This window comes from Plecotus auritus (genome assembly GCF_963455305.1).
Source record: "Plecotus auritus genome assembly, chromosome: 1".
Lineage (NCBI taxonomy): Eukaryota > Metazoa > Chordata > Mammalia > Chiroptera > Vespertilionidae > Plecotus > Plecotus auritus.
The window spans coordinates 77,861,209-77,884,527 of NC_137770.1; the positions used below are offsets into that span (position 1 = coordinate 77,861,209).

The following is a 23,319-nucleotide window of genomic DNA, read 5'->3' on the forward strand; positions in this document are numbered from 1 at the left end:
TGTTTTCTAGTCTTGCTCATAGCTTTAAGTTCATGATATAATATATTGTCTGTGTGTGTGTGTGTGTGTGTGTGTGTGTGTGTGTGTGTGTGTGTGTTTGTGTGTGTGGTGTGAGGTAAGGGTCCAAATTAATAATTTTGCATATGTATATCCAGTTGTCTCAGTACTATTTGTTGAAAAACTATCCTTTCCCCCCATTGAATTGCCTTGGAAAGTTTGTCAAAAATCAACTGACTATAAATATAAAGGTTTATTTCTAGACTCTCAATTCTGTTTCATTGACCTGTACTTGTTGTCATTCCAGTACTATTATCTTGATTATTTTGGTTTTATAGTAAATTTAGAATGTTTTATAATCAGATAGTGCTCTCTCTTGTGTCTGTCTGCATAGCCTTATCATCGGCCAGGAATGTATAGCTAGCTTGAGCTCTCTCTGGTGTCTACTGCATGTATGTGTGCAGAGCTTATCAATTAGTTCTATGCTGTCTCATTTTGGGGTCTCCTTGTTAAATATCTGGTTAGTCTGAAACTCCATTGTTTAACCCAGCTAGGACTGTAGCCTCAGGCTATCTGAGGCACTGGTCTTCTCACTTCATTTGCCAGGGAGATCACAGTTGTTACTGACAATGCTGCTGGGTGTGGGGGATTTTCTATGTCCCACTCCAAATCTAGTCAGCTTCCTCTGTCAATAAAACTGCCATTTTTCAGAGCTTGCCCTGCCTTGGTATGGAGCAGCCCCCGGCAAGAATGGCACAGACTCTCGAAGTTCAGTAGTTTTTCATATATAACCACTTCTTAATTGGATGTATACCTTTGTTCAATTTTCAGACCTATAAGATAGTTGTTTTTTGACAGTTTGTCCAGGGTTTATCATTGCTTTGGTGGGGAGGATATTTGTTAATAATCTACCATACTGGAAGTCCTAGGAGCCTTACTTTCTCTTTTTAACCTTTTATGGACAACAGTGTGGTGATGAGGGAGGGAGGGAGGGAAAAGTGGTAGAAGAGGGCCTAGAAGGGATAAATGGTGATGGAAAAAATACAATATATTTTCCCTTTTAAAAAATGTTAAACAAAATAAAGTAGTATAATGACTCCCTGTACTTGTTAAACAGCTTCAGGGACAATTAAGCCATATCCCATCTTGTTTCATTTAATAGTAGACATTGTATATTATTTATCAGTATTTCACTATCTTTAAGAGATACGGTTTCTTTCTAAATATAATGGAAATACGATAAACACACATTAAAACAATTCACAATTTTTTCTTAACTTGTTAAATAGCCACTCAGTCTCCAAATTTCTAGTTGTTCTTTAAATGTCTCACATTTTTTGTTTGTTTTGTTTTTATAGTTGTTTTGTTTAAATCAGGATAAAAATAAGTTTTATGTATTGTAGTTGGTTGATATGTCTTTTAAGTCTCTTGTAATCTATATGTTTTCTCTCTTTTTTTAACTTGGTTGAATAAACTAGGTCACTTGTAAAATCGCCACAGTGTAGTGTACTGTTTCTTTGTTATTTGTGATTTCCTATAAATTGATAGTTGGATCTAAAATTGCCCTGTCCAGCCCTAACTGGTTTGGCTCAGTGGATAGAGTGTCGGCCTGCGGACTCAAGGGTCCCAGGTTTGATTCTGGTCAAGGGCATGTACCTTGGTTGCGGGCACATCCCCAGTAGGGGGTGTGCAGGAGGCAGCTGATCGATGTTTCTCTCATTGATGTTTCTAACTCTCTATCCCTCTCCCTTCCTCTCTGTAAAAAAATCAATAAAATATATTAAAAAATAAAAATAAAAATAAATAAAATTGCCCTGTCCAAATGATAGCTATTAGCCACATGTCATTATATACCTTTAAGTTTTAATTAATTAAAACTAAGTAAAATTTAAAGATTATTGTCTCAGTCTCACTAGCCACATTTCTTTCTTTTTTAATTTATTGTGGTGACATTGGTTATAAAGTTATATAGGTTTCAGGTGTACATTTCTGTGATACATGATCTGTATATTGCATTGTGTGCCAACCATCCAAAGTCACATCTCTTCTGTTACTATATATTTGACACCCTTTACTTTTTACTATCCCCAACCCCCCTTCCCTCTGGTAACCATAGTACTGTTGTCTGTGTCTATGAGTTTTTGTGTGTTTGTTTTCTTGTTTGTTCATTTGTTGCTGTCAATTTTATATGCCACATATTAGTGAAATCATATACTTCTTAACTTTTGTTGTCTGACTTATTTTGCTTAGCATGATACTCTCAAGGTTCATCTATGTTATCTAAAATTGCCAATTTCATTTTTTCTTATGGGTGAGTAGTATTCCATTGTATATATGTCATTGTATATATGTACCACATCTTCTTTATCCAGTCATCTATTGAAGGACATTTCCGTTGTTTCCATGTCTTGGCCACCATGGATAATGCTGCAATGAACATAGGGGTGCATATATCTTTGGGGATAAATGTTTTTTGATAGATACCCAGAAGAGTGGTTGCTGGGTGATATGGTAACTCTATTCTTAATTTTTTGAGGAACCCCCATACTGTTTTCCATAGTGGCCATGCCAGTTTATATAGTGGCCACCAGCAGTGAATGACTTTTGAGGTGGTATCTCATTGTAGTTTTGATTTCCATTTCCCTAATAGCTAGTGAAATTAAGCATCTTTTCATATATCTGTTGGCCATTCATATGTCTTCTTGGGAGAAGTGTTTGTTCAGATCCTCTGCCCATTTTTTTAAATTGTATGTATGTATGTATGTATGTATGTATGTATGTATGTTAATCCTCACCCGTGGATATATTTTCCATTGATTTTTAGAGAGAGTGGAAGGGCTGGGGGAGAGGAAGAGAGAGAAACATGGATGTGAGAGAGACATATTGACTGGTTGCCTCCCACGCATGCCCCGACTAGGGCTGGGGGGTCGAACCTGCAACCCAGGTACGTACCCTTGACCAGAAATTGAACCTGCGACCCTTCACTGTGTGGATTGACACTCTAACCACTGAGAAACACCGGCCAGGGCAGCCTCTGCCCATTTTTTAATTGGATTATTTGTTTGGTATTGAGTTGTATGAGTTCTTTATATATTTTGGATATTAACCCCTTGTCAGAGCTATTTGCAAATATCTTCTCCCATTCAGTTGGTTGCTTTTTTTGGTTGGTGGTTTCTTTTGCTGTGCAGATGCTTTTTAATTTGATATAGTCACATTCGTTTATTTTTGCCTTTACTTCTCTTGTCTTTGGTGTAAAATCATCTCTGAAACCAAGGTCCATATGTTTTCTTTTTGTAATTTATTGTTTCAGGTCTTACATTTAAGTATTTGATTCATTTTGAGTTAATTTTTCAGTAGCAACATAAGGCTAGTAATTACTATATTGGACAGTTCAGATTTCCATCATGCTAAAAGCTGTGTTGGAAAGTGCTACTCTAGAAGTTTTATTGAATTCGGGTTTGATTTTTTATTTTTATTTTTAAGACTAACTCACAAATGGTTTTATGTTATTCCATGAGGAGACAGATAATGTCTAATTATCTTTTTTGTGATGTTAGCAGCTATTAATGATTGTTACTTAAATTTATTATTTAGAAGGATGTTGCAAAATGATGACATTAATTATTCTCTCATTCTTGCTTCATTTATTAGCTGGAATATTCTATAAAGAGAGACTTTTCATTACTTATTATTTTGTTACCCAGTGATATCTTTCATATAGGAAAAAAACAGGACAAATTCTTAACCTATTTGAAAATATTTTCTTAAAGATAATGCACCATCTTAAATATAAGGTAGTTTAAATTCTCTTGTTAGATTATTTTAATGAAATTCTTAGGTTAGCTATTAGCATGCTATATGTAAATATGATAGTGCTTTTTTAAAACAAACATTTCATTTAAGGATAAAAATATTAAACTTCTCTAGGTTTTACAGGCATCCTGTGTAAAAATCCCACAAATATACAGGTTGTCCCCCCAAAATGTATACATACTTTAACAGCTGATAGCTCAGTTTTGAAAATGAAATGTATTTTAATAAACATTGCCTTTATAATTATTCAAAGTGTGTTGTATACATTTTTTGGGACACCCTATATTTGCTATTTTATATGGGATACAAACCTATATAGCCTTTAGATTTAATTGTTTATATGGGATAGAAACCAAATAGCCTTTAGATTTAATTATTGTGGTTGGTCATTGGCACTTCATCATTGCAGAATAACATTAGATTATTAACTCTTGGGAAGCTTCTCAATGCCAAATTTAGTTTTAAATATGTCATCATCAGGTCTCTGATGAAGATCATCTTTACATAGTACTCCCTGAAGGAATTGCCTAAAGGCAAATGCTCTATAAATATTTGAGCTTTTGAAGTGAGAAAGCAAAAAAAAAAAAAGTTTATAAAATAAAGTGAGAAAGTGCAATATGTATGTATGTTTGGGTGCAAATAATCATCTACCTGACATTAGATTTTTTTAGCTAATGTTATATAAGGTTTTCTTGTTGACTTGAACCCACCCTAGGAGCAAAATCTGATTATTACTGTAAAATCAGAAAATTATTCAAGATTAAATTTATTTTCTTTTCTTCAAAGTTTAATATAGTTTACATCAATCATCACATACCAAAATAAGTTGTACCATTAAAGTACTTTTAAAAATAGTAACATATTCACTACTCAGGAAAATACATTTTAAAATGTACTAAATTGCATTTATAATCCAATAATAAATACTTTATTTCCATAAATAACATTATTCTTATTTGCTGTTTAGTTTCTTTTAGAGGAAGGACCTAGTACTGTAATTATAGAGTCCAACTAAAACGATAATTTTCTTTTCAGTTAGAATTTTAAGCCTTAAAATTGTTACACTTTTTGTTTAAACAAGCTGTTACCACTCTTGCATAGATTTGAAGTTGTGGAGCTTTCCAAGGGACAGTGTATGACCATTAATGTGAGCCATGCAGAGGTCAAAAGGAGCATGCATTAAAGAACCCTGTAGTATGAGACAGAGCAGAAAGCCCTGGGGAATGCTGGAAACAGCTAAATTAAGTCACCTCTTGGTGACCAGTTTGAATTTCATCTTGTAACCCTATGATAATTTTTTAGCTGCTCTTTGGTGAACTCTGAAATGTGTAGAAGTCTTAGAGAAGCATTAACCTAAGATTCAACACAGTATTTTAAGCACTGTAGTCCCTGATCGACTCCCATTGTCAAAGGGTTTCCTGAAAGGTATACATTGCTGCCTGTAGCAGTTAGGAAAGCAAAACCACTTCCTCTGCACTTCAGATAATTCTTAACTAGAGCAGTGACTTCCAAGGTTCTGTATTAAACTTTTCAATGTATTGAGAATGAAAACTTTAAGATATAATGATCTTATATCCTTATGTGGGTAGTAAATTTGAAATTCTGTTGGAAACTTTAATTTGTAAGCGTTTCTGATATTTAGCAGCTTATATATGTGTAGAATTGGCCCTGTTTTCCTCCTGTCACAGGTGTACTTACTGAAAAGTTGCAGTTGATAAATAGGAATGAGAATCTTGCAGCAGTTGAATACATTATCTGATCATAGTACTCAAAGGGAAGAATAAAGATGACAGGGTATTAATTTGAAATTTTCTTTGTCAGAGGGTTTGGGACTCCTGTTCTGCTTTATAAATAGATTTTTCATAGCTACTGCCCATTATGTATTTCAAAGATAATTTTCTATTCTTTTCAGATGTGGTTTCTTTCTTACAGTTGTTACTGATACACCAGTGTATAACAGCCTTCTATAGTTAAAGCAATCTTAATTAGGAATCAAAGAATGCTTTGAAAATCATAATATGCTGTAAAAAGTTTAAGTTTTCCACCCTCTACCTTATAGTGGTAGGAGCTTTTAAATCCTCTTACTAAAATTACCAGGCCCTCATATTATGTATTATTTTAATAGTAATATTACAAATGACTATTGGTGCTCAGTGTCACAGGTTAAAAATGATCTGCTTAATTAATTTAGGATCTTGCTATTGTTTTAGACTATCCCAGATTTTTTAAATTGGTGAATTGAATCATTTTAGACACTAGATAGAACTGTGTAGACAATTGATCTTGAATTCATATTCACCTTCCTTTACCAAACCATTAAATACTTGGTTTATTTGTTATAATTTTTAGTTATCCTAGATGTAGTGTTGTGATAATTAGCTCTTTTTCAATATAATTTCTCTGAGTATCTAGTTTTATGAATGCCACTTCTCTAATCCACTGCATATTTTTATTTTCTTCATGTAGGTTTGTTTATATATGCATGTGTATGTTCGAATGAGTGTATGGGTAAAATATCCCTAGACTTTTCTCTAAATAACATTTTTTTCTTTAGAATTTTAGAGTAATTTGAATGTTGAATACACTATTTCTTTCTAGACGACATTGTAACGGTGGTAAGCAGTTCTGTTTAGTTATAGGCTTATCAGTAACCTTTACACATAATGTGATATTGTCTGAATGTCTTATTTTGTTCAGCTTTCCCTGGCACTGATGAAGCCTAAGGCTGCTGTTTCTTAGAGTTACTGATAATTTTTTATCTGATTAACTGACACATTTAGTTGAAATCAGACACAGCCCTTAGGCTGGGCATGGATTTAATTTAAAAAGTATCAAAGGTTTGCTCTGTGTGCTATTTAATCATCATGTTTATCAGGCAAAGAAAAATTACCGGAAGGACCATAGGGAGAGGGTTATCTTAAGGAGCAGTAGCTTGGGAAATTGATAATAGCTACAAGGTAATTTACTGCTAACTTTTAGATTCATTAATATAACATTTCCCACTAATAATTACAGTACATGTAATATACTAATTAAATTGAAAACATTACCACTAATTTTCTTTTTGCTGAACCCTAAGATGGCTAGATAAGAAGTGAGAATGTGAAATTGAAGAAAACCCATGTAGTCACACCAATTTAAACAATTGGTTAGTTGGCCAGTTAAAACATTTTAGAGATAGAAAATGAAACGACTATGCATGCTCAGAAAAACTCATTTTAGGCTGTGACAAGGAAATGAAAGTTCTAAATGAATGAAATCACCATGTACTGTAATTTTATAAAATATTACTCTGGTCTGACCTGTAAAAGTAATACATCTACAGGAACTAATGTATCACTACCATCCATGTGTATGATGGCACCACTCTAATGAATGAATATCCTGGGTTGATGGAGTACATTGAGCTATAGGGCCTTTGCAGTACCTTGTGTTTATTATATATCTCTTAACATTTTCATAATGTGATTCTTTTTTTTCTTGGAAAAATATTTCATGCTCTGTAACAAAGCACAATAACTCCAGGTTAATATTTAAGAGAAAACCTACTCCCAACCCTGCCATGATCTTTTAACAACAAAAGTCTTAAAAAGGATTTATTTAAATTTTTATGTAATTCAGACAATAAATGTTATACTTTGATATATAGTTATTATATAATTGTATATTTTAATCTAGCAGTAAGCCTCTGGGGTTTTTTCTTGCTTTCATTAATGATATGCATAGGGTATAATAAAAACTAAAATAATATAATCATTTCAGCTTATATGAAAAACAAAACCTATAATTAATAAGTCTTATGTTTGTAGTTATAATAAACTATTACGCCACTTAAGTGTCTTTTGTCACAATTCACAATGTATTTTTTTATTTTGTTTGGTTTTTGAAAGTCTTAGGTTGTGTTCATTCTTAGAACAGAGTTTAGTAGTTTACATGGAAGGGAAAATATTAAAAAATTGAAAAGCTTTCATAACTAGAAATGTAGATAGTCTTTTGCAACCTATATTTCATAGATTATTTTTCTTAACACTTAGTGTTCTATGACTGTTCTATAATGAATTTTTGAACACTAAGTAAATGCATTGAGATTTCTCTATAGTACACATTGTTACTGGCAAGTGTAATTCAATCTGAAGTCAGTCTCTCTTATATCTGATTAATCATAGGACCTTATTTTAAAGACATTTTTCACCTTTAAGTAATACCAGAGGATGGATCTTGAAGACTTTGTAATTGCAAAGTTTAATGTAATTTATTTTTTTCTTCTGTACAGTGAATATAATGTAGTAACAATAAGTTAAAATAATCAAATTGAAAAAGCAGGATCTTGTGTTGTGTGGACTTTCAGAAAAATTAAGATTTTTAGATTGTGTCTAAATGATAGTGTTAATTTTCTGTTATTTCAGAGTTAAAGATTATTACTAGTTTTTTTATGTACTAATTTTTTTGATAATCTCCTTTAGAAAAAGTGAGGCTGTGTTTCATTGATTTAACCCAGCAGGACTTAATCACAGTGTACCTTCTCAGATCATCTGTTATTACATCATACTCACTTTAGACATGACCATATTTATTAATCTCAACAGCTCAGTATCAGAACAATAGACACTAGAAGAAGTCTAACCTCTTATTTACCAATGAAGGAACTGAGATCCAGAGAAGTTAGAAATCTTGGCTAAAGACCCATACTTAGTGATTATCAGAAATATAGACCCTATAAGATACTATTTCTATCATGGGAACTCAGTCACTTAGGAATATTTACTACCTTTATAAATCATTTAATAGTTTTTATCATTTAAAAGAGCTATATATTTTTAAGCTTTTAAAAAAAATATTAATAAGCCTTCTCTTGTCCCAAATCTTTGCTTTTCATTTCCTCTAGGTACCGTCTATAGCCACTTACAGCAATGTTTTGTTTTATAAAAATTTATTTTGTTTTTTTTATTTACTGTTTTGTATTATTAATTCTCTATTCATATATCTTTTATCCAGCGACATGAAAGCCTCTTGAGTGTAGAAACTGTGGCTTATATTGCTTTTTAATATTCTTCACATTTTTTGTTTTTGTTTATGTTATTACTGTTATTATTATTTTTGCTCTGCCACTTTTATCCTCTTCTTGACTGTTTTTTATCCAGTATTTTTTTACATTAACTTCAAGTTACTCTGTGCTTTATGCCTAGAAATTAATGATGTTAAAATGTTAACAGTCTTCAGTTTAAAAAATGTTTAAAAAGAAAGAAAGGAAAATAAATAAGTAAAGTGTTAACAATACAACTCTAGCAAAATACAAAATTCTTTAAAGCAACATTGCAATTCTGTGTTTCTTTAGCAACTGCATCAATAAAGTTTGCTTTTCTGTATTTGACCACACAATATCAAAGACTTCACTTAAGAAATATATAATTCAACTTAATCAATGTGTCCCCAATAACATTGCTGTCTCTTTAATTGCAGCCAGCCGGATGTTATCTTAGTCAATGCTTAGTCTGGAAAGACCTTGGCAAGTTTGGAATGTTAGCTCCGATTTGTTTCTCCAGTTTTATGATTTCTGAAGGTCTTCCATTGCAGAAAGAGTTCAGAGAAACTAAATAAACATTCATGTCTATAGCTTCTGAAATCATTACTGATCTTTGGGTTTATTTCTAGGTCTGCCCTAGAGCTGATATGTGGCCCTGAAACTACAAAATCACACCAGCGATCTTTTGGATGTGTGTGCAGTTTAATATATGGAAATAAGACCTATATAAGACTATCTCCATGTTTTTTTCAACTCTCACTCTATCCTATCTCTATTCAATACAGTATTTAACATCTGAGCTGGAACCCGGATAACTGTGCATTTAGATTAAATATATTTTACTATTTCTGCTGATTCTGTGCTTCATTATTCAGATGTGGGGATAAAGCCTGAAGGAGAGATAAAATCAAGGATGGTGGTAGCTGTTTAAGATTTTTTTTTTCAATTCTTCCACATGTGGTGGTTTGCAGGTAACATGAAGGGCAGTATTCTAATTAGTCCCTTCATAGACCTGGGCCTTTGTCACAACTTTTGATATCAAAGATCTTCTGAATGAAGACATTTTATGCATTTACTACTTTTCAATGCAAGTATGGAACTGATATTCATTAGATAATGCTGGCTTATTGATGACTAATATTAAAATTTTCTTTATTTTAATTCTGTACATTTACATAGTAAACCAATATGGTTTGAAACAAGCACTATTTGGCTGGTGGTAAGCATTCTTTTTTTCTTAGGAATGCTAAAATGAATAACTAAAAGATGATCTACCAAGAAAAATTTGCAAATCGATTTGTGTTTTGACTTAATTAGCTTAACCATGTGCAGGCCATCAGCAGGTTAACCTTAAAAGAATTCTCTGCCTTGAAACTTAGATTTTATGGCTCTGGGTATTTTTTAATTTTATTTTTAGTTTATCGAGAGCAAAGAAGAGTTAAGAATGTAATTGGTCCTCAGTATTTGCTTCTCCTTGTGCAATTTCATATGTTTATGTGGTAACGTTTTGCTAGAGTTTTAAACTTAGTTGTAACAGCACTTCAGGCGATAAGATGTAGATCAGGACTAATTGGAATTTTACCCTTGAATTTTTCTCTCTTAGAGAGAGGGAAAAAATTAACTTGGTTTATAAATCAGTTTCCTGCCAAATTTGTTAAGGGCAAAGATTTAGAGGAGTTTGCTATTGATGTTGCTGTTAATTTTATCTACTGATTGAATAGTCAATGCATTTACCTGCTTTAAAATTTTAAATGTTCTAAATACTCATGAGGACCTCTTATTTTTAGCAACAAGTTGGAGTGACCTGTGGACCTACTACTTGCAATAGGCAGTCTTATGGACTGAGCCATTAACCTGTGGGATCTGATGCTATCTCCAGGTAGATACTGTCAGAATTAAATTGTAGGACACTAGCTGATGTTGCAGTATTGCTTGGTATCAGCAAACGCCATCACAGGTCTGGTGTCAAGAGTGTTGTGAGTGTGGTAGTAGTGTGAGAGTGAAGGTAAAACACAGGAGGAGCTGGGGTTTTCCTAACACAATGATTAAGTTATTTCTGATTTAGGCTTTTGTTTCCATTTCCTTAATGAAAGGAATACATAACTGGATGTTGAGAGACCTGAGTCCTTGTCCTGATAGTGATACCTCTGATTTATTTGGTGAATTTATGAAAATCACAGTCCTTGCTTCATCGTTAAAGATGGCACCATGATTTTTTCATACCCAGGATTATTATCAGAATTCATGTAAAAATGAGACACCTCCTATTTGTTTAGTAATCTATGTGGCATTTACTAATCAGTGTACATAGTTGGAAACCAAAACATCTTAAAGACTGCTCCTTTTTTAAAAAATTTTTTATCAAGAACATTTTTGGGAAACTTGGGAAAAAAGCAACTTTCAATTAGACGTCTGTGTGTGTGTTTTTAAATTTATAGGGGTGACATTGGTTAATAAAATTATATAGGTTTCAGGTGTACCATACTAAGGCATCATCTATATATTGTATTGTGTGTTCACTACCCCAAGTCAAGTCTTCTTCCATCACCATTTACCCACCCTTTATCCTCTTTTACCTCCCCCCATCCCCTTTCCCTCTGGTAATCTCCATACTGTTATCTATGTCTATGACTTTTTCTTCCTCTTTTTTTAATTTTTTTTTTTTGCTTCATCCCTTCACCTTTTTACCCAGTCCCCCAACTCCCCTCCCCTCTGACAGCTGTCAGTCTGTTCTCTTTATAAGTCTGTTTCTATTTGTTTGTTAGTTTGTTTTGTTCATTAGATTCCACATATAAGTGAAATTGTATGATACTTGTCTTTCTCTGACTGGCTTATTTCACTTAGCATAATACTCTCCATGTCAAATTTGATCTAGGATGACTAGCAATTTTTAAATTTCTCCATTGAGGTTGGGACACACTATGTAGCAAACAGCTGATTTATTCAAAACTGGGAATGTCATACTGTGGCAACTAAGATGGAGACTCAAAATAATACATCCTTAGTTTTAAATGGACATAAATAACAAATGATTATGATTCTTTGCAATTTATTTGTCATTTAATTTTTAGCCTTAACAACTTTTTCTCTATTTAACTGAGGGAGCTCACAAAGGGAGAAAATAATGCTACAAATTACTAAAACTCTGTCTTGAGTTCACAGTTTAATGGAAGAACTCCAGATGGTGATCATTTTCCATTTTAAAATGTTTTATATTTAGTGATGCTAGAAAAAACAAAAGGCTTTTTAACAAATCAAAAAAATTTTAGTCAGATGCCTGAATATGTGGAAATTCTAAGTGTCATTTTCAGTATTATTTCATATAAAATAGTATTCATTTCTGTTATTTTTATGAACCTGGATTTGTATAACTCTGCTAAAGTGAAAAATGTCTTCCAGCAATGTTGTTGCAAATAAAAGGGTTTTCTCCTTATTTTAAAGGGAAAAACATTTAGTGTTTTACTGGCCATATAAATTTCATGTTTTGTTATCCAGGCCCTAGAACATCGTAGGCATTCACAAATGTTTCTTATTTAATAATGTCATGTTGCCAGAAGTCCAAATATTGCCACTCAGAACTATATAATGCAAGTGTGCTTCTTTAATGAATGGTTCATATTATAAATGTTAGAATGCATCTCAGATGAAAAACACTTTAAATTCAGTAGATCATTTTTTTTCTCAATAGGCAAGAACTCATTAATGGAATAATACTGGTAACTGAAGCATTTTTCAAAGAAAATAATAGCCCCAATAAATGCAAGCTGCATATCTTCTCATCTTTAGAATAAGTAGGCCTAGATTTCATTTGTAAAAAAGGACAGCTTCTTTTTAATTTATCTTGTTGGCTTTGTGAACAAATAAATATTGAGTGTACAAATCTAATTTGAGTCTAGATTTCTTTTAAACCCTCCTTCTAAACTTGTAATGATTACTATTACCATATGGCTGAATGCTTTCATCATCCCAATCTCTGTGTTGGGAGCCTTTTAACTCTGATATGGTAGAGCTTTGCATTTGAATTATAATGATACCTCAGGTACATTTCATAGTAGAAATCCATTTTTGTCCTCTTGTATCTATGTTCCTGGTACTTTCAGGTACTGATTTTAAGAATAGTGATTATGCAGGCTTTAGGACTAGGTTATAAACTCAGATAGATAGTTCTAGTTCATACTTCTTTTGGTAATAAGAATAGGACTAATAGCCCTTAATTTATTAGTTGTTTAATATGGAAGGTTCAATCACACAATCAGATACCAAAGGGTGATAGATTATTAGGATTGTGTAGACTTGTTAGCTAATAAATTTTTAGTATATACACATATATATTACATATATATATATATATATATATATATATATAATTTTTTTCCTAGTGCCTGAGATGGAAACAAGTTTAAATGTTTGAGGAACAACAAGAAGTCCAATGTTGATTATTGGAGTGAACTGGGAGGATAATAGCAAGTGGTTGTGTCAGAGAAGTTGGCAGGGTCCAGGTCATATAGAACCTTGTGTATTATCTACAAGGAGCTTGGATATTACTCAGAAGTTGTATGCAAAAACATTGGAGGATTTTCAATCAGGGAGCTACATGTTTTGGTTTATATTTTGAAAGAGCAGTGGTTAATCTGTGGAGATAAACTGTAGTAAAGAAGAGTGAACTCAGGAGGCCAGTTAGGAAACTATTGCAGTAGTCCATTTGACAGGTGATGGTGGGTAAGACTAGAGTGGTGATGGTGGGGGAGATGAGAAGTCATTGGATTCTGGATATTCTTGGAAGATGAGGCTAATAGAACAATTACTTAATAGATGTTAAATTATAAGGGAAAGAGAAATCATGGATGATTATAAAATTTGGGGCATAAACAATAATATATTTGCAGTGCCATTTCCTAAGATGAAGAGCCATATGGAAGGATTGCGGGGTGGGTGGGAGTATGTGCCTGAATCAAGAGTTTGTTTTGAATCTGTTCAAGTTTGAGATTCTTAGTAGACACTCACATGATCATTAGAGCTGACATTTGGATTCTGGCTCTCAGAGAGAAGCAGGAGTTATTAACTTATGTATAATATTTAGAACCATGATGAAACACTGTGTATTGTTGTAGCCAGAGAAAGGAAGAGAGCTGAAGACTGAGCTCTGGCCACTTTAAACATGGGTTCAGAAGAGAATAGGTTATGAGGAAATGGAGAAAAATATATAAATTCTTTTGAAGTGTTCTACTTTAATAGGTAGAAATAGTGGTACCTGGAAGAGGACATAAGTTTTCAGCAGCTATGACAGCACAGTGTATTCTATAATGATGAACATGAAGCAGGAGTAAAAATCGATGGTGCAGGGGGGAAAAAGATCTAGTCCTTAAACTGTCCAGATGGATTGGGTTCCTGATAAAGAGACACTCAGGCAGGGTCAGTTTACCCATTTTCATAGGAAGCGGCAAAATCTAGGGATACAGATGTTGATTGAGAGTTGAGAGGCCTCAGTGAAATCTTTCAGGCTTTTGTTTTTCTTTTCTAAGTGTTTATAATGGTTTTCCCAAAAGGAAAAATTCACCTTTGTATTCTGGATGATTATGCTTTTATTTACTTACTAGAGGCCCGGTGTGGGCCTTCCTTCCCCTGGCTTCTGGCACCGCCTTTGCTCCGGCCAGAGCCGCCTTTCCACCTTCCCACGCTGCCCAGAGGCCCGGAGTGGCTGGGGGGCGGGGAGTGCGGAACACCCCCGGCCGCTCAGTGCCTGTGTATGCAAATTAACCTGCCATCTTTGTTGGGTTAATTTGCATACTCCCGATTGGCTGGTGGGCGTCACAAAGGAATGGTCAATTTGCATTTTTCTCTTTTATTAGTGTAGACTAGAGGTCTGGTGCACAAATTTGTGCACAGGTGGGGTCCAGCCGACCTGCCCCGATGGGATGTGGGAGGTTGGCCAGCCCGCCCTGCCCCCGATCTGTGTGGGGGTGGCTGATCGGGGTTGGGGCTGGTTGTGGGGAGGGGCCACAGGCAATTGGCAGGCCAGTCCCGCCCCCTGGTTGAACTCCCAATCAAAATCCCGGTCGAGGGGACAATTTGCATATTAGGCTTTTATTATATAGGATTTTTGTATTCAAAACCTAGAAGTAAAGATAAAAATTTTCTGTCATTCTAAAAAGTTAGCAAGTTGTTCATTATCATTTTTATATAGAGAATCCTTTCCCACCAGTTTTTACTGTCAACTTTATCATGTACCACATTCCTATACACACTTAGGTTTCTGTGTACATTCTGTCTGTTTCATTGATTTCACTATTCCTGGGTCAGCACCACACTGTTTTAACTATAGCATTTTCAAAATATGTTTAAATACCTGCTAGTGCATGTCTAATCCTTGTCTTTTCAAGTTGTGAGCTAATAGTGAGTTTCTTAAAATGTTCTGCATTTGTATGTTACAAATCTACACTGGGCTCTTCAGGTAGAGAGGATTGTGGTTTAACTCGGCATGTCTTTCTTTTGATGCAAACTATATTGTGTTTTGGCAACTCTTCTTTATAAATTGTAGGCTAGGCTTCTCCCTAACCTCATTGTAAATAAAAATTTATTCTTTTAAAATATTATTTTTTATTGTTTAAATTATTACAGATATCCCCATTTCTCCTACCACACCCTCTTTCCTCTGGACATTACCACATTGTTGTCTGTGTCTATGGGTTGTGCATATATGTTCGTTGTGAATCCTTTTACCTTCTTTCTTTGTAGGTTTTTTTATTTCTTCCCTTCATGCCCTTGGTTTTAGAAAAGAAAGATTTGTGAACATAGATACCTATATTGCCTAGAGTTAGTTTTTATTTATCTCTAAAATGCAGCCTTTGGCAGGAATTGGTCCTTCTCTGTTAATTTTGCTAGTTCTCCATAAGATTCAAGTCTGTCTCCTTCTAGCAACATTTTCTCCTAGGATAGCTTGATTATTCATTGCATTTCATTTGTTCTTTGTTTTTTAACAATATTAATTGCAATTATTAGATTTCTGCTCTCTCTCCCTTATCCTTTATTTTATCTGTCTACAAAATTTCATCTTCTTTATTGTTTCTTCTGTTATCTGAGCAAGTATCTTCATTGTATCTGCCACCTTGCAATTTTGTTCTTCTGTGTTACAGATTCTGGATCTTTACTACTTTTCATGCCAAGATTATTTTTTTATTGTGTTTTCTTTACAGTCTTTTTTTAAAATTTATTTTTAAGGTATTATAACTAGTAGTACATATGTCTCCTTTTTTTCCCCATTAACCTCCCCCAGGCCTCCCCTACCCCCCCGGTACTTGCCCTCACCCCCCCACCCCAGTGTCTTGCGTCTTTTGATTGTGCTTATATACATGCATACAAGTCCTTTGGTTGATCACTTACTCCTCCAACCCTCCCCTACGGATTCCCCCTGTAGTTTGACAGTCTGTTAGATGCTTCTTTGCCTCTATCTACTTTTGTTCAACAGTTTATAATGTTCTTTATATTCCATAAATGAGTGAGATCATGTGGTATTTATCTTTCTCTGGCTTATTTCACTTACCTTTTTTTAAAAGTCTAGTTCTCTTGTTATTTTTACTTGCCTTTTCAGATCATTTTCTTTTCATCTTTTATTTCATTTGTTTCTTAAATTCTATTTTGTATACACAATAGTTTCTAAAAATTCACTTTTTTTCTTGTGATAATTTTTTTCCAAAATTATTTTCCCTGTATGACCAGTCCTCTGTTCTCCCCCCCTCTCCCTGCCAACACAGCAGATTTTGGGAGGCAAATGGGTGGGGTTTTTCTCTGCTTACCCATATTGGTATAGTGGAGCTGTGCATAAATTTTGGGTTTAACAGGCACTAGCATCTGTCCAGGGACAGGTATAGGTACTTTTCATGGCTATTATCAAGCTTCTAGGCCTGAAATTTCTTTATAGCCCCTGTCCTCTTCTCCAGAAACATATTAACTAAAGTTTTTTTATATCTTTGTTTTTCTCTGTAAACTAACTTAGAATTCAAAAGTGTTTTATCTAGGGTATTCAAATGCTGGAATCTTGTGGAAGAAATAAAGCTATGTAGAACTGAATAATTTGTTCAAGAATATTATGTTCCTTTTTTAATGTAAATTTTTAGAAATTTCCTGTTGTATATTCTTGGTGAAAAACAAAAATCAAGAAAAATAAGGTTATATAAAGTAAAAAGTATAAGTTCCTTTTCCTGTTTCTCATTCTTCACTCAGTCCAGCTTTGTAAGGCAAGTCATTACTTAGTGCACCATGCATTATTTCAGGAAGAAGAGTTGGTCTTTCTTTCCCTAAGAAAGAAAAAGTTCATGAGAGCTGAATTCCTTGCATTGTCTTTAAAAGGCCAAATGTTTGGCTTTGTTTATACATGTTTAGCATGTGCATACATGTGCCTGCCTATCAACATTACCAGTTTTGAATAAATCGGCTGTTTTCTACCTAATACGTCCCAATCTCAATGGAGAAACTTACAGATTGCTGAGATTCTGCCACATTAACAATTAAAATGTATTCTAATAAGCATGGTTGACTATCGGTATTCAGCCCTTGGATTCTTAAGCAGAGTGTTGATATATTGGCTCTTTCTGAATAAATCCTTGGCATAACTATCATTTTGCATATATGTAGGTGTAGAAGTAGTGGTAATAATGAAGCTGTGTTTGTGCCAGTTTGTGAGTATGTGTTTACTTTTGCAAGTACCTTCTCTATTGTTAGGTTTGGCCACATAAGTCAGATAGCTGCTGGGCCTACCGTCTCATCAGACTTGCAGGTGTGTTTTACATTGACAGAGATTGGGGATGCAGTTAATTTTATGTAAATTTTGTACCTCAGTATAGCTTTTTTGTTGGTTTTTTAACAAATCCCATAGGGAGAGATTCTCGATTGTCTTCAGGTTGCAAGGCATGTTTCAGAATAGTTTGATCTCAACTTTTCTAGCCTTTGTCTCTTCCACTTCTGATATGTGCTTTTCAACTACCCTAAACTGCTGACCATCGCTGTGTGCTAAGCCCCTTATTTTGTTGCTTTGGCGAATATTCTTCACTCTTGCTGAACTGTATTAGGGTTCTCTAGAGAAACCAAACTGATAGGACAAAAAATATATTAAAGGAGAGTTCTTATAAAGGATTAACACCTCTGATTACAGAGACTGTATCCCATGATCTGCCATTTGCAAGCTGAGCTGAAGGCAAGAATACTGATGGTGTAGTTCCAAACCCAAAAGACTGAGATACAGGGGAGCCAGTGAAATAAATCCCAGTCCAAGTCCAAATGCCCAAGAACCAGGAGTGCCAATGTCAGAGGTCAAGAGAAAATGGGTTTTCCAGCTCAAGCAGAGAGCATATTCACCCTTCTGCTGCCTTTTTGTTCTATTCAGGCCTCAACCATTTGGATGATAATCCCTCACACTGATTAGAGCTATCTTTTTTAAAAATATTTTTATTGATTTCAGAGAGGAAGGGAGAGGGAGAGAGAGATAGAAACATCAATGAGGAGAAAGAATCATTGATTGGCTGCCTCCTGCATGCCCCACACTGGGGATCGAGCCTGCAACCTGGGCATGTGCCCTTGGCCAGAATCGATCCTGGGACCCTTTAGTCCGCAGGCTGACGCACTATCCACTGAGCCAAACCAGCTAGGGCTGATTAGGGCTATCTTTACTCAGTTTACCAATTCATATCTTAATCTGTGCCACCAAACATTCTCACAGAAATAATATTTCACCAGATATCTGGGCATCACTTAGCCCAATCATGTTGATCTGTAAAATTAACCATCACAGTTTAGTAGGCTAGTGTTGAGAAGTGATCATGAGCAGGCCTATCAAGTTAGGCCTTTAATCCATAATGCTAGTGGTGGTGGTGCTCAGTAGTAGTTAGCAGTAGAAGTAACAACAGAAATAATTATAGAAGTAGTTGTAATAATGAAGGTTATGGTAATGATAGAAGAAAATATTTACTGATTGCTTACTAGGTACTGGTAATTATTTATCTGAATTATTTTACTCAATCGTCACAATAACCCTAGAAAAAAAGAACTATTATTATCCTCACTTTATGGATAAGGAAAACGAAACACACATAAATTATATAACTTAATTACATAACTTATTTAAAATCACAAAGCTTATTAGTGGTAGGGTTGGATTTCTAATGGGTTGTAGTAACCATTCCTGGTGAACAAGTCATTAGTTAAATCTATATTTAAATGATGGGCTCCTCCATAAACTCTTGGCTGCCCTAACATCAGCTCTGCCTTGCACCATGGTTATCAAGTATCTGCGGATCAAGATTAGACAGGTAGAGTACAAGGCTCACAACATTTGATATTAACTAGTTTTTCTAAGTTATTTTGTACATTTTTCAGTACCAAAACCAAACGAGACCATTAGCTATATCCCTGTTTTTTGCAGTCTCCCACAGGGAAGAGGACTAGTCTATCCAACAGGGAAGAGGACTAGTCTATCTAAGGTATAAATAATTGGACACGTTTTGGCTTTTCCTCATTGAGAATTTTAACCCTCTTTTATATTATTGCTACAATATTTTGTAAACATATTTATTTTTAGTTGCTTTATTTAACTTTTCAGGTCAGAATTTTTTTTATACTGCTCTTATTTTTCAAAGATATTCATATTAAAAAAATAATGATCTCTATTTAGACCTACTTTTGAAGAACAGTCAGAATTCAGCTGGGTATATATTCTAGAGCTGATTTGTTAGGTATTATCAAATAGAAAATAAAAGAGATGGAAGTGGAAGAGGATTTCAGAGAATGCATGTAGACTAAGAAGAATTAAATAATTATTATTTTAGTGTTGTAGTGAGCATTAAATGAACATAGAACATTAGCACATTTTAAATGGATAATAAATGCCAATTATTATTTCAAAAGTGACTTGACTTAGTTAAAAACACAGTGGCTCTTATCTATGTTTCCATGATCTATAGAGATACACACACACACACACACACAATACTTAGTACTTTATATTTTTTGTGGCAGAACTGAAATTTAGATCTCTCAATAACACTGTTCACTACTCTGTGATCTATGCCATATTTGCATTTAATGAGGAGCACTATGCCTTGAATTTTTCTAATGAATACAATGACTTTTATAAAAAGAAAATGGCTAGGAAGGTTAGAGAAAGGTTATAAGCAAATGTCCTCACAAAGTTGCTGAAATAGGAAAGTAAAGGAAATAGCTCTTTTCCTGGACACTTTATCTAATAGAGTCATTTTATTTTTGGGAGGATTGACAGATATTTCTCAATCATTTTGGAGGGGAAATTTTAAATTGGCTTTATATTCAAAGACATGAGAGATTCCTGTTGTGCATCTTTATTTATTATAGCACCCTTTTAGGACACACTGGGTTGTTTCAGTATGTCTTGAAATATTACATTTGTTTTTATGTGAAACACTATTATTTTTCTTTGTAGGTTTGGTTTCCCAGGTTTGGAAAGACGAGAGTATTAATAATGAAGTCATGTCTCTGAAGTAGTTTCTTCTGTACCTCATAGGCTAGGATGGATTTTATTTTATGCCTATTCAGAGAATTTCTACTTAGTTTGTTATTAGTAATTACCCCCCAGTCACTTTCTTCAAATCTATTTTCTAGATAATAGTTCCCTAGTTTATACCTGTATTGTGTATTATTCTTCCCTAAGTGTATTGTGTTATACTTTTTTACATTAAATCTCATCTTAGACCTCTCCTTCCAAATTCCCAAGTTGTCCATATCCATCCATGTACTTGATTGATCTTCCTTTCTTTTCTGTTTCATCCATCCTAGGTTTGTATCATCTGCAAACTTGATCATATTAGAATTTACATTTTCCTCCAGGTCATTAATGAGCATGTTGGATAGACTAGTCCTCTTCCCTGTGGGTCGTTGCTGGATATACTACTGGATATCCTTAGTTGTAACTCTGTTGATCATAATTTATTGCTTCCTTCCCATCATATATTTTTTTATCCACTGTTCTATTCTGTTCTCCAGGCAATAGCTGTACCACCTCTGCTTCCCGGGTGCTCCTCTTTTTTATCAATCATCTTTTTCTAAGATACAGATACAAATCACTGTGTTCCCTTATCTACTTATGCCATTGTTTGTTTGTTTTTTAAGATAATCTGGGAAAATATTGTCCTTAAATAGAAATTTCTCAAAAAATTTCCATCAAACATCAGTGAGTCTTTACAGGTATGTTAAGTGATAAAACATTTTGGAAGTTTTTTGCATATTAAAGCTGCCTTAGTCTTTACCTTTTCCATGGAAAATAGTGTGTAGTTATTTGGATTGTAAGTAAAAAGAATAATTAATTTCTCCCCAGCTGAGAGGATGACTTAAATGTATGTATTATTTTTCCTGAATGTGGATTGCATTTTCAGTAAATTATTCTCCTTCAAGGTGGTTTTCCATATGAGACACATTTCATTTGTAATTTTCAGATCATGATGCGGAATCACATGTTTATTTATTTTTCATGTTATATTTTTTTCTTTATTTTTAGGAAAAAGAAGAAGTGGAAGGGATATCAGTAGGCGCTATACTCTCTGACTATCAGCGTGTTCGAGTAGAAAATGTGTAAGAGAACATTAGTTGTCCTGTATTAATATATGCATATATTTTAAGAATGTGAAAAAAATAAAACATATAATTGTATCCAGATAATAAATAAATATGATCTTCTATATGCCCATGGAACAATCTGTTGCACTTCTATTTTTGTCCTATTCTTATATCACACGTGGCTAAAACTCTAACTTACTTACCATAAGGAAAAAATACATTATTTATAATAAAAAATTGAGGCAAAGCTTTTTAAAGTAAAAAGTATTATTTTCAAATTTTTTCTCATTTGAATCAGTACACTCTTTTAATCTCTTTTAACTCCTTACATTTGTAATAAAAATCAGGAGCTTATAGAAGGAATGCGGTAATATCTTAAAGACAAAAAAAAAAAAAAGAAGAAGAAGAAGCTTATTAAGGACTCTCCCCTTCTTTGGTCCTAGGATTCAATTCTTGGCCAAAAGTATTCATAATTCAAATACTTCTATATAAAGTCATTCAACTTTCAAGGAATTTTTAGATTGTTGCTCCCCACTCTTTCCCACTCCTAAGGAATGTAGCACTAGTAAATCACTGTCTGTATGTATAATTACCAAAACAGTTCATTTCATTAATCTATTAAAAAAACATATAAGGTCAAATTATAATATGGATTATTTAATGTTTGGCAAAATAATACAAATGAATTTATTTTTCATTTTTAATTTATTTGGATAATCAAAATATATAGAGGCTTTATATGTAATTATATTAGCAAAAAAGAAAATGTGGACTCCAATATCTTGGGCAAAACTTAGCCTCTAAATAAATAATTTTGACACTCAAAAGGGTAAATAGAAATAAGATAAAGAATGTATTTATATAATGGTTTCATATTCTTGACAAAGAAATTTTCATATTGACTCTCATTAAAAACTTGCATATTAATGGACCTGAACATTTAAGTCTAAATTTTTATTTTATTTGTTTTCTCTAATTCCACAGTGAATTTAAGTCAGTTAAAAATACAGATTTTAGCCCTAACCGGTTTGGCTCAGTGGATAAAGCGTTGGCCTGCGGACTGAAGGGTCCCAGGTTCGATTCCGGTCAAGGGCATGTGCCTTGGTTGCGGGCACATCCCCAGTGGGGAGTGTGCAGAAGGCAGCTGATCGATGCTTCTCTCTCATCGATGTTTCTAACACTCTATCTTTCTCCCTTTCTCTCTGTAAAAGATCAATAAAATATATTTTTTTAAAAAAATACGGATTTTAAAAAGTAAATGACAGGAATGCAAGGCAAAGCATAGCCAAAGGTGTAATTTGAAAGTTTTCCTTACCTTCTACCTGCCTACGTTTAAGAACAACTGATTTATAGATGGAGCTGGATTCTATATCCCTTAAGCCATATATAGAAATAATATTATTCTCTGCAGCAGAGGACCTGAAAATACACCTCTCCCAAGAAGACATACAAGCAGTCAATAGGTATTATGAAAAGATGTTCAACCTCACTGGCAATCAGGGAAATGCAAATTAAAACTATAATGAGATACCACCTTATACCTGTTAGAGTGGCCATTATCAACAAGACAAGCTATAACAAGTGTTGGAGAGGTTGTGGAAAAAAGGGAATCCTCATTCACTGCTAGTGGGAATGTAGACTGGTGCAACCACTATGGAAAGCAGTCTGGTGATTCCTCAAAAAATTAAGAATAGAGCTACCGTATGACCCAACAATCCCACTCCTAGGTATATACCTGAAAAACTCGAAATCATTTATACACAAAGACATATGCTCCCCTATGTTCATTGCAGCATTATTCACGATGGTCAAAACATGGAAATAGCCAAAGTGCCCTGTGATAGAGGACTGGATAAAGAAGATGTGGTACATATACACAATGGAATATTACCCATAAGAAAGGATGAAAT

At 33.9% G+C, this 23,319-nt stretch overlaps 1 protein-coding gene across 3 annotated transcripts in view; it reads left to right on the plus strand.

The window, feature by feature from the left end:
* DPH6 (diphthamine biosynthesis 6) overlaps positions 1 to 23,319 on the plus strand; it is a gene marked incomplete at its 3' end in the record, with an annotated part of 271,055 nt that overhangs the window by 62,955 nt on the left and 184,781 nt on the right. For all 3 annotated transcript variants that reach the window (XR_013959609.1, XM_080651060.1, XM_080651061.1), the window contains exon 4: positions 21,351 to 21,424. Coding sequence is in view for 2 of the 3 variants with exons in the window: in XM_080651060.1 (XP_080507186.1) it covers positions 21,351 to 21,424 (74 nt within the window). The remainder of the gene's footprint in view (positions 1 to 21,350; positions 21,425 to 23,319) is intronic.